At 40.6% G+C, this 13,002-nt stretch overlaps 1 protein-coding gene across 1 annotated transcript in view; it reads left to right on the top strand.

Annotated features, from left to right (window-relative positions):
• kcnq3 (potassium voltage-gated channel, KQT-like subfamily, member 3) overlaps positions 1–13,002 on the top strand; it is a 53,188-nt gene that overhangs the window by 27,650 nt on the left and 12,536 nt on the right. Inside the window, exons 3-10 of the mRNA XM_079613601.1 lie at positions 2,705–2,795; positions 2,896–3,022; positions 3,551–3,723; positions 4,029–4,202; positions 6,236–6,346; positions 8,930–9,025; positions 9,148–9,242; positions 12,656–12,682. Coding sequence (XP_079469727.1) covers positions 2,705–2,795; positions 2,896–3,022; positions 3,551–3,723; positions 4,029–4,202; positions 6,236–6,346; positions 8,930–9,025; positions 9,148–9,242; positions 12,656–12,682 — 894 coding nt within the window. The remainder of the gene's footprint in view (positions 1–2,704; positions 2,796–2,895; positions 3,023–3,550; positions 3,724–4,028; positions 4,203–6,235; positions 6,347–8,929; positions 9,026–9,147; positions 9,243–12,655; positions 12,683–13,002) is intronic.

Genomic DNA, 13,002 nt, shown 5'->3' with positions numbered 1-13,002 from the left:
CCTGTTCGTCGCTTGGTGCTCCTCCCGTCAGGAGGACCCCCGAACTTGCCCGATCGGCGTTGTGCTTTCTTTCCTGCAAGATGGGTTGGAGCGTAGGCTGTCCCCTTCAACCCTCAAAGTGTATGTCGCTGCCATTGCGGCGCATCACGATGCAGTTGACGATAAGTCGGTGGGAAAGCACGACCTGGTCATCAGATTCCTGAAGGGTGCTAGGAGGTTGAACCCTCCTCGCCCTGTACACTCTGTACCCCCTTGGGACTTGACTCTGGTACTGAGAGCTCTCCAGAGTCCTCCCTTTGAGCCTTTGCTGACAGTAGAGCTTGATATCCTGTCTATTAAGACAGCGCTCCTGTTAGCATTGGCTTCTTTTAAAAGGGTCGGGGATCTGCAAGCATTTTCGGTCGACGAATCGTGCCTAGAGTTCGGGCCGGGCCTGTCCCATGTAACACTGAGACCCCGCCCCGGATATGTGCCCAAGGTTCCTACCACTCCGTTTAGAGATCAGGTAGTGAACCTGCAAGCGCTGCCCCAGGAGGAGGCAGACCCAGCCCTAGCTTTTCTCTGTCCCGTCCGCTCCTTGCGGTGTTACGTTGACAGAACGCAAAGCTTCAGGACCTCAGACCAGCTCCTTGTCTGTTACGGAGGCCGGCAGAAGGGGAAGGCCGTCTCCAAGCAGAGGTTAGCCCACTGGATAGTGGATGCCATCACCCGAGCCTATGAGGCTCAGGGTGAGCCTTGTCCCCCCAGGTTGCGCGCTCACTCAACTAGAGGGGTTGCCGCTTCTTGGGCGTTGGCTCAAGGCGCCTCGCTGACAGACATTTGTAGAGCTGGGGGCTGGGCGACACCTAACACGTTTGCTAGGTTCTATAACCTCCGTGTGGAACCGGTTTCCTCCCGGGTTCTGGCTTCGTCCAGTGGGTCGAGGGAATAGGTTGTGTCGGCTTGCTGCGCCACTCTGTAATCAGATAAGTGCGTCTCTTCCGCTCCGCTGGCCCCTAAGTGGTAACCTCGTTGAGCTCCTCCATCACCCCCCCGGCGCCCGGCGTAGCGGACCGCCCGGCGCCAGGTTTGCTCCTCTAGCTAGAGTCGTAGCAGACTGGGTGTTCAGTGGTCTTGTGTACCGGTTTTTGCCACGTGCAGTCCAGCCGTGTCTTCCCCGACGGACTCGCGCCGTCGTCCTTGTTGTATGCGCTCCCAATTCCAATGGTTGGGACCATCTCAGGGACTCCATATGTTCACTATGTGAATTCATATGAGTTTTCCAGGCCAGATCAGGCATCCTGGTTTTCCGTAGTGTGCCTCCCCTCCCCCGGGGGTTGAGGCACGCTTCCCAGTGTTATCCAATGTCCTCTGAGTGGGTCTTGCGGAACAGCAGTGGATTCCTAGCAGCCCCCGAAATTTATTGAAAAAACTGCTGTAGGGCGGCTTAGCTGGGCACTGGAAGGGGCCAGCACCATGGCGTTTTATTAGGGATCCCAATTCGTCAGGGGAACCCGACGTACGTCGGAGTTCCCTGGACGAAAGGGAACGTCTCGGTTACGTATGTAACCCTCGTTCCCTGAGTACAGGGAACGGAGACGTACGTCCCTTTGCCATGTGGCTGCACCTTCGCAGGGGTCCGTTACTTCGGCTCCTCAGCGAAAAGCGATGATGCAATGTTTACTTCCGGCTTTTATACCCGCGCTGACGGGCGGGTCCGCGGAATGCAAATGTTGCATGCCAATGTTCATTGGCTTTTTGTTTAGTTCTCGAAGGTAATAGGCTCCCTAGCGTGATCCCAATTCGTCAGGGGAACCCGACGTACGTCTCCGTTCCCTGTACTCAGGGAACGAGGGTTACATACGTAACCGAGACGTTTTCCCAGGAGGTCTCCCATCCAGGTACTAACCAGGCTCAGCCCTGCTTAGCTTCAGTGGGCAACCAGTCTTGGGCTACATGGTGATATGGCTGCTGGCTCTAGAATACTCTAGAATGCCATATTTATTATGATGCACCTTGTCCTTTTTGGAGCATTAAACCACATAGATTTCCAAAGACATGATGGTGAGTAAATTATGGCATAATTTTAAGATTCGAATTAAATACTCACATTTGGGCCTAAGACTCGTAATTAAATACCCAGATAAACAAGCACAGCGTGTGTCATTGTATGGCTTGAAATTCAGGAAAGGAAATTGAAGGAGAATCCCATACAGTATACAGTAGCACCAGGTTTCTGATTACCTGTCGTAAAAAATTAAGCTTGTAAATCTTACCAGCTCAGCATCTGGTAATAGGATTGTTGTGCAAGTGTGTGTGGTGGGACATATCCAATACATCTCTCTCTCTCTCTCTCTCTCTCTCTCTCTCTCTCTCTCTCTCTCTCTCTCTCTCTCTCTCTCTCTCTCTCTCTCTCTCTCTCTCTCTCTCTCTCTCTCTCCTAATGCAGTGCAGTACATTCACCAGCCCCCTCTGCTGGTAAAATGATATCATGAAAGTTTATATCTAAAGGTTGCTGGTCTTTCCCGGAAAAAATTATTATATCATGACTCAGCTTAGGTATCCATGGCAACTAAAAAGGATCCTCATCCCAGTTTTTTTTATACATGAATATATATATTTGTGCTTTTTAACCATTTTATTTAAAGTGACAGTAAATCAAGAGTGTGTGTGTTTAATCTTTTGGTCAAAGGTCACGCTCACTCTCTGTTTTCTTAACCTCTAGGTTTCTGATTGTTTTGGGATGTCTGATTCTGTCTATTTTAACAACGTTCAAAGAGCACGAGGAAGATTCGGCTCACTGGCTGGTGATTCTGGTGAGTGTGTGTTTTTTGTTCATGGTCAGTCCACTCCAGCTTGAGTGTGTGAGACTGAATAGTTGAGAGGGAAAAGACTGAATGTTTCTCTCGCCTGTAGGAGACATTTACAATCTTTATTTTTGGGGGTGAGTTTGCATTGAGGATATGGGCCGCCGGCTGCTGCTGTCGATATAAGGGCTGGAGAGGACGGCTCAAATTCGCCCGCAAACCGCTGTGTGTCCTGGGTGAGATAAACACACTGACCCAAATTAACATTGAAACACACACAAATGTAGGAACGTACATACAAACGTTTATATAATAATTTAATACTTTCATTCAGCAAAGACACATTAAATTGATCAAAAATGACAGTAAGGACATTAATGATGTTACGAAAGATTTCTGTTTCAAATAAATGCTGTTCTTTTGAACTTTCTATTAATCAAAGAATCTTGAAAAAAAGTATCACAGTTTCCACAAAAATATTAGGCAGCGCAACTTTTTTCAACATTGATAATAATAAGACATGTTTCTTGAGCAGCAAATCAGCATATTCGAATCATTTCTGTTGGATCATGTGATACTGAAGACTGGAGTCCATCACAGGACTAAATAACATTTTTAAATATATTAAAGTAGAAAGCCTTTATTTCAAACTCTAATACTATTTCACAGTATTATTGATTTTACTGTATTTTTGATCAAATAAAAGCAGCCTTAAGAGACTTGTGTATCCCCCTGTGCACTATGGGTACTCTCTATGTTCTCAGATATCTTTGTGCTGATCGCTTCGGTGCCGGTGGTTGCCGTACGTAACCAGGGAAATGTGTTGGCCACGTCGCTGCGCAGTCTGCGCTTCCTGCAGATCCTTCGGATGCTACGAATGGACCGTCGTGGAGGCACCTGGAAACTGCTGGGATCTGCAATATACACACACAGCAAGGTATCCGCACGCTTGACGTGATGTACACAAACAGGACGTACCCCTTAATCAACATCTAAGAGCATGTCCTGCTTGTTTAAATCATGTCAAGCGCACTCATATAAACCGATGGAGTCGGCAATATACACACAACAATGCGAAGTACACACACTCATCTCTCGAAACTGCTATAGTCTGCAATACACACACACATACAAAGTATATACGTAAGCACAAACAATCGCATATCAGTGTCTTGTGAAGTTTGATCTCAGTACCGCAGACAATACAAGTGTGTGTGTTTCCTGGCTTGTGTGTGTGGTCAGGAGCTGATCACAGCGTGGTACATCGGCTTCCTGTCATTGATCCTGGCTTCCTTCCTGGTGTACCTGGTTGAGAAGGATGACGTCACCGCCGAGCTAACAGACATCGATGGCCCCTCCCCGACGCCAGTCACGCAGGACTTTGACACCTATGCAGATGCCCTCTGGTGGGGACTGGTGAGAATTACACACGGCACTCGCATGCATTCATAACTTTTTGAGAATTAAGAATTGAGAATGCCTCTCAAATTAATTTTCAATTTCTGATAGCAAACAGAATGCAGAATATGAATTGTAACAGTTCTTCTAAAGGAGCACATGTGCTCCTGATTTGAAACATTTAGGAGCGCATGAAGAAATGTAGCGGCACAATGAAAATGTATCAAATAATTTGTTTTTCCTTAATAAAGTGATACAAGAAGTCCTTTATAAGCAAAATTATTTAAGATTTAACTGATTATTGAGACTTTTGTTATAGCATTTATGATATTTGAGATTTTTATGACCTTAAAGTAAAAAAAAGAAAGATTGGAGATCTACTTTTTATTTGCACACTTAAGGTCCTTGCACACACTGAGTCCGACATTCGCGTCCGAAATTTTTGCATGTTGAAAAATAAATACGACCTCACGTTATGTCAATCACGCTTGCACACTGCCTCCGAAATTTTCGTCCGTCATAAAAAAATTCGGAACGGGTTCGATTCCCCGGTCTATCGAAGTTTTTCGCATCCGTAACAAGCATTTGAATGGTGTTTTGACAATTCAGAGCCACCGAACGATGGATACGAAAAAACGCATGCGAACATTTCGTTCTCAGTGTGCAAGGACCTTTACTCCTAAACAGTGGTGGGTTAACTACTTACAAATTATAGTCGCGAATGTGAATTAAATGCTCACACTGCCATGCCCTGTGGAAGGAATGGCGCTTTTCCACTGCATGGTACGGTTCGGTACGGCACGGCACGCTTTGGTGCTTTTCCACTGCATGGTACGGTATGGTACGGTTCGGTACGGCACGGCACGGCACGCTTTGGCGCTTTTCCACTGCATGGTACGGTACGGCTCGGTTCGGTACGGCTCACTTATGGCGCATTTCCACTGCATGGTACGGTACGGTACGGCTCGCTTCGGCTCGCTTTAAATGGTACCACCTCTGTTGAGGTTCCGAGCGTACCGTACCGATACTAAATGTGACGTGAAAACACTGCAGATCACTGATTGGTCAGACAGAATCGTCACTTCAGCGTCATTGTATTTACGACACGAGACACTAAACCCGCTAGATTTAAATAGCCAGACAACAACAGCCAACGCGGTAGCACCTGTTTTTAGAGTATTTACTTGACAAAAAAGTAAAAAAAAAAATCAAACAAGAAATGGCTGAATCGTGGTCAGTGGACGAGGTGCAGACGTTCCTCTTGTTGGTTGCAGAGGAGCGGAAGTAGCACAGCTCTTAGCCGCACACGGCTTCCACCGGACCTACAACTATTAACGATCAGTCCCACCCACTTTGAAGCGGTACTAACTGCAGTGGAAAAGCAACCGAGCTAAAGCGAACCGAACCGTGCCGTACCGAGTCGAGTCGTACCACACAGTGGAAAAGCGAAGCGAGCCGAACCGTTCCGCGCCGAGTCGAGCCGAACCGAGCCGTACCATGCAGTGGAAAAGCGCCAGAAGTAAAAATGAATATGAATTGAAATCAAAATAAATTCTTGTAACACAACTTAAAAAAAAAAAAAAGTCATACAATGCCAATGATGGCCACTTTAAAGTTTGTACGAAACCTGCATTACTTTTTTTGAAGAGTGAATGTATGAAAACTGTATACAAAACATGCTTACTCTTGACATTTTTATGCACCTATTCAGTGATTTTATCTGCTATGGTAAACATGTATAAAAGCTTTCCTCCATGTCGATTCATTAGAAACAGAACCACCGTGGGTTACAAGGTCAAAAGTTTTTTTTTTTTAATGTAAGGCAATTCCTTTAACAGCATCTCCATTAACACTACCATTCGTGAGGGTTTTACATCAGTTCCATTAGTACCACTGATTGTGATGGTTTTATAGCAGCTCCTTTCCTGACGTTAACAAAAGCTCCATTAATACTCCCTTTTTAATGGTTTTACAACTCAAGTACCTTGATAGCCTCTTAGCCATGCTAGCCTTAATCGCACTGATGATATATGATTTCACTTCTGTGTCAGATCACCTTGACAACCATTGGTTACGGTGACAAGACCCCAAAGACGTGGGCAGGACGTCTATTGGCCGGGACCTTCGCTCTTATCGGTGTGTCGTTCTTTGCTCTTCCAGCCGTGAGTACAGCTCAAACTTTACACCATGGCCCTGTTTACACCTGGTATTAAGATGCGTTTCGGTCGATCGGATAACAAGGAGACGAGGGAGACACAATACATGGTGTTTTAATCTGTCTCTTTTGTCCACTTTCGACCACTTCCGTCCTGATTTCTTCGAAGGGAGGATCTATGGGTGGGTAAATGTATGTTTTTTCAGATCTTTCGATCTAATGGACAAAATAAGTACTTGCAATTTACATAAAAACCCATCCGGAGACGACGGAAAAACATACAGAGCTGCTGTCGTTTTTGTTCTGACAGCTGTAAAGCCAGCCGAACGCTGTGAATGCGTGTTAAATATCAGGAATGGTGAGAGAACATTGTGCTTGGTACATTTTTCGTCTTCAAACCAAACTTGGGTCTTCAGCCGACAAAGTATAAATCCCGTCTGGCTAGCTCACTTCCCATAATGTTTACGCATTAGGTCAGTAGGAGGAGAGTAGACGGTCTTTACGGCTGTTCGAACTCATTCGACCACATAATCGTTTACACTACGAAATTAATCCGGTTGAATACGTTTTCAAATACCTCTGGAAGTGGTCACAAGTGAACAATCTCAAAACGTTTTAGACCCTGTTTACACCTGCATTTAGTGTCGTCCACTTGTGATCCAATCAACCAAAACGCATCTTAATACCAGGTGTAAACAGGGCCTTATGCAAGTTACAATATAACTTATAATATAACATCATCTCGAAATATCACGTGAAGAGATGTATGAAGCGCTGCTCACACAGAATTCAGCCCTCAAAATTTTGCAGAGTAACAGTAAATGTGACCGCATCTTTAGACTATAATACTTTTCGGTTCTGATTCATCTTCCTTAACGATTCCTGTCAATTTGAGAGTAATTCAACTGAATTTTTTTTTTTTTTTAATTGTGTGTTTACACTTTTTAATTATAGCATACATGTAATCCATGAACTGGCCTAAAACTATATATTAAACAACAATACTAAACGAACAAATGTTTTTATTATATTTAATTTATTCATTCATTATATATAATACATATACATAAAAAAACATTTATATGTAAAATATTACTGACAAAACTCATTACACTGTGTCCTAACCAGACGCGATGTGATAAGATTCTAGCGACAAGCAATTTGTCTGTCCACATTAGATGCGACACAACTACGAAATGCAACAAAATCAATCAAAAAATCACAGCCAATCAGAAGAGCGTGTGGGCGGGCTCTCTCTGCAAGCGCGCTGCACTCCCCACCAAAATGGATAAGTAAATCATAAATATTACACCATTTTAACATTATTAAAAATACATTCTGAGTTACTGAAACAATCTTTGTCATAGAATACAATAGAATTCAGTTGACAGTTTAAGCTTTCTTGTTTGGTTTTATTTATTTTCAAAATCTGAGGTGAATTATCCATTGTTGCTTTCAGTATGGCTGTAAATGGCACACTAAGGATGTTTAAACTCACATTAGATGGTTGTAATATTATATAAGGCACATAAACAGTGGCTGAGATTATCATTGTCATCATTTGCGTTGTGTTCCAGCCGTGACGTCGCAGAAAAATGAAACCGTTTCTTAAATAGAATCGACGCATATCGCCGTCGTGGCTGGTTTAGACAAAAACTCTGATTAACATGGAAAAGATACATCTTATCATGTGTTGTGCCGCACCTGGTAGGATACGGTGTTATGTGTATCTTTAACTATGCATTGTCATGTGAAAAACCAATCAGTAAATTATACAAGACCTACGTGCAACACACAAGTCAAGGCAAGTCACCTTCATTTATATAGCGCTTTTAACAATATAGATTGTTTCAAAACAGCTTTACAGTGATAATAAAGTTATTGTACAGCTAAAGTTAGTTTTGATTGATTCACTTCCGTTGCAACGATCTTTAGTTATTAACTTAGGGGACGCCAACACAACACCGTTCTAACAGAAAACCCTTAATGCGATCCGGCCGCTCATTTACACAAAACAGTGCCTGATGTCTCGAGAACGCAAACCATGAAATAAGTTCCAAGGTACAAACCTTGAAAAATTTATAATACAGATTTTTTTTATCGCCACGTGAACCGGAATTATCCCGACAACGTTTTATCTGTACAGAGGTAAAGGGAGGGAGGCCTTCACAGGGGAGAGACTAGTTGACACTGCGTTGTCGTCGTGTCCAGGCGCAGGTCCTTCATCAGATCCGGATACGACAGATCTGGCGTACTGCGGTAAACCTCGGGATAAACAGAGAGACTAATATTAGCGTAGACGCCATCCTTCTTATGATGTAACAAGTACATCAGGATTTATGGGAAGTGAAATGTACACAAGAAGTGTACGCTAAAATTGTAAGTACTGTAAGTTGTAAGCTGATTCACTATTAAGATTCACTAAAGGCTCTGCTCACGACACTGCTCTCACTGTATGTTTTGCGCTGTAGGAACCTAAAATCATTTGGTTTGTGTTTAAAAAACAAACAAACATGGAAACTGTTTCTTGGTTCAGTGTGATAGTAGTATATTTCAAGAATAGCCTAAGTATATCTGGTTATGTGTGTAGGGTATTCTTGGTTCTGGACTGGCTCTGAAAGTTCAGGAACAGCACAGGCAGAAACACTTTGAGAAACGCAGACATCCTGCAGCTTCACTAATACAGGTAACCAGAAACATGCCAACAACACTTGACTATAAACTAACATTAGCAGTAAGTTTACCGCTTTTAAGCTCATTCCTCGACAGCACATTTGCTTAACGTTCAATATTTATTATTGTTTTCAGGCTGCATGGAGATACTACTCCACCAACCCCGTCAGAGACGACCTCATCGCCACATGGAGATTCTACGAGACTGTGATCTCTCTGCCATGCTTCAGGTATCCATACACACACACTACATCTCTCACATAACATTTCAGTTGAACATCTTAGTATTTATGTATTACTTTAGTTTGCTTAACTTTATGTTTGTCATTATCATGATTTCTGCGTTTTTATGATTTCAGTGATACTCGTGATTTCACTTGTGTTATTCTCATGATTTCTGCCATCTCTTTAATGTTCATTTATTATGTTTATGTCCATATGTGTGTGTTTGTCTGCATGCAGAGACAGCATCATCTAGAGGTCTACTAGAGGTTACTGTGAGGTACTCACACTTGTGCGTGGACAATTTACTATTCAATCATAATGAAAAAAACTCTTTCCTGAACAGCAGATGGGATTAAAAACAAAACAACAAAAACACATTTGTAGTAAATTAGCTTTATTCGAGCATATTAAAATCTCATAATGTGAAATAAAATTTCAGTAAAAAAAATCGCAATCAGTGAAAACGGGTGCTTTTTTGATCATTAACATTCCAATATTAACGCACATTAGGCCATAATTACTAAACAGGGTAAATTAGTGTGAGAGCGCAATCCCATAACAACGTCGATGAGAGTGACCAACTCTATTAGAGCAGAGCAAATTAGCGTCTGGTTTAAGAAATGCTTTTTTTGGGAGTTAAATAATGGCGTAAATGCCAGTAAATTGTAAAGGGTTTGTGCTGGTGCATACAGTTAGTAAATCTGTCCCATTGACTCAAATCATTCACTAATGATATCCTGAGCCATACAGGGACAAATATGTGTCTATTTCACTCTTTTAAGAGGATGCTAGTAAAATATCTGCTATAATTAAAATATTTGTAATTTATAAATTGCTTGCAAAAAAAATAAAAATCTGTCAAATACACAAAAAAGTATTCAGACAGAATATTTATGAATGGCCATCAATGGGGAAAGATGCTTTTTGCAGCCAGGTGGTGTAGTTACGATATCTACCAGCAGGGGCTAAAAGGGTCATGTTAACCAGTCAAATCTTGATCCCTTGACTGGCAACATTGGCTCAACTACTGGCATGAGTTTGTTGGCAGGACTCAGGGTTATTACTGTTAACTAAATCTAAAACTTGAAATAAAGCTGGAATAAAATCTAAATGTTATATTAAAAACTTAATTTGAATTTGAAGCACTAAAGTTTCTAAGTGGAAATAATGAATAACTAAAACTGAACTAAAAAAATGTATCAAAATAAATGAAGCTTTAATAGTAATATTGTTATTTTTTTAAACTAATAAAGTGACAAAAAACACAATTATTATTTTAGTAAAAAAATTTAACTACATTTAAAATTAAAATATTAAAATTAAAGATGATTCAAGATGATATAATAGTATAAACATTTAAAAATAACGCTGGCAAGACTCTGTTTGTCCGGTCAATGGAAGTCATTATTTTTATATTACTAGTGATGCTCTGAAATTAATTTTTACCTGAAACAGAAATTAATGTTTTAATTTAGCCAAAAACCAAAACCGAAAATAAAGTTACCGTAATTTAGTAATCAGTCAAATCATGAAATGCATTTAATAATAAACACTCAAATAAATACATTTAAATTGCACATACGGCAGTTTTCCAATAACAGATTTTAATGTCTACTTCAATTTGTTGTTATATAAATACTTAAATGTGGCTGTAATAATAAAAAAAAAATTTCATGACAGATTTATTCAAACATTAAATAGGTTAAGAAAATATATAAATATATGTAATACAGTGCAGCTATCTTATCCAGCTATCTAATGAGCTATGCACATTGAATGGCTTTTTCTGAGGTAAATGTAACATTAAGTGATATTGTTTACGAGCTGTTTTCTTGACATCTTTCCCCGGTTGAAACACTGATTACACCGATTACATGAGACATGATACATTTCAGTAAGTTGTACCCTTTCTTTCAACATACCTTCTGATGTTCAGTCATATTTATTTCGTGCTATAACAAATAACAAAAAGGAAGAGGTGATCATTTCACATGCCCTTGAACTGAGGCGGCGATAGCGATCTGTCACACCACATTAAAGAAAACCAAAATGACACTAATTGTTTGAATTTCATGATAAAGTTGACAGAATTTGAAAGCTGAGACTTTCTTTCACATTAAGCACTCACCTCATTGTGATTATTTGATGGCAGGTGCACTACAAATAATGTTTAATGAACTTTTGTTCAAGCATTAACAGAAAACAGCATTGACTAAAAGATTGTTCCTGAGATTTAAGAATCCTTTTCTGTATTGATTAAAATCAAAACCATTTTGGCCAAAACTGAACATGTCCACCAATTCATTTCAGCCACCAAAATAGTTTCCGGTTGCCAAAATTTCAGGTAAATCACTAGTAATTACTTTTATAATTTCATTCGGTGGTGCTAAAATTACACACTTCATCTTAAAAAATTTTTTTTAACTTTTCATTTTAGCATTATTTAAACTGCTCCCTTATTGACACTTGCCATTGTGATTTTATTTCAGTAACTTAAAAACAAGTTATTTCTTGGACTATTCTTTTGATATATATTTGTTATTCTTTGTGGTAAAGTCAATTAATTTAATTATTATTCACAAATATTACCACAGTTTTATATATATATATATTAGGGCTGGGAATAAAAACAACAACTAATAAATCGCACAATTTTCTGTGATAATCACAATTAATCGCATTTCCCCCTAAGCTTGTAATCATCAATATTTAAACGTAGAATCACCTAATTAAATTAAACAACACAAAGGAATTAATCTTTAGACTCTCCTCAGACCCACAGAGTAGTTGTTCCCATCAAATAAAATGTTGTCTGTTGGGTGGCAGTTTCTAGCTATCCATTTAGCTAAAGCGTCGGTTCATTTTTCAGTTAGAGGTTTGGTCAATGGCCTGTCACGATTAGTGTACTGCAGTAACGTGGATTGGTGAAGTCCTCCTGTAGCCTCGCTAGTTATACGTTGTTAGCGCCTAGGTTCTATGCTTTTAAATGGTATATTAAAGATTAATTGCTCCTATGGTATTTGAATTCAGCTTTGCAAATTGTACACACCATCTTTGTTTTGTCAAACGCGCCATCAGGCAACTTTTTAAAAGCAAACATTTCTCCTAGAACTCAAACCTCAGAACTTTGTCCTTCTCTATCATGACAGGGTGACTTGGTTCGGCACACTCACAATAGCAGCAACAGGAAAGGCAAAAAAAAGTGCTACGCGTTAAACATCTCAAATTAATCGCTAAGATGAATGCATTAATTCCCCCAGCTCTAATATATATGTATACGTGAATATTCAGATAGAGTATAGTGGTTATCTGGTTTAGTTTTAGTTGAACGAAGAGTTTTGTTGCTGTTGTCATACGAGTTATTATCTGTCATAGTCATTATCTGACTAAATGTTTGTCTTGTTTCTGTCGTCTGCAGGAAGGACCCTCTGGAGGTTATGGCTAGGTAAGTCTCTCTCTCTCTCTCTCTCTCTCACTCACTGTTTTAACGATTTACAGCATCTCTGTGAAGTGTGAGATTAATGAATCTGTGAAATGTGTTTCCTTAAATAACTCCTAATAACCACCACCTCCATTAATTCAGTGCCAAAGGCGTAATGACCAGCAGTGCGTTTCTGTGTGTGTGTGTGTGTGTGTGTGTGCGTTTCTTAGTTCGGGGACATGTGGACAGTAGTGCTATATGTGATATCACAGAGTCCATTAGAAAAGAGTGAATTATGGATCACTGATAGATGATGGTGTCAGAGCAGAGCGAGGGAGAGGGAT

Source organism: Phoxinus phoxinus (genome assembly GCF_949152265.1).
Source record: "Phoxinus phoxinus genome assembly, chromosome: 5".
Lineage (NCBI taxonomy): Eukaryota > Metazoa > Chordata > Actinopteri > Cypriniformes > Leuciscidae > Phoxinus > Phoxinus phoxinus.
This window is presented reverse-complemented; position numbering and strand designations above follow the sequence as displayed.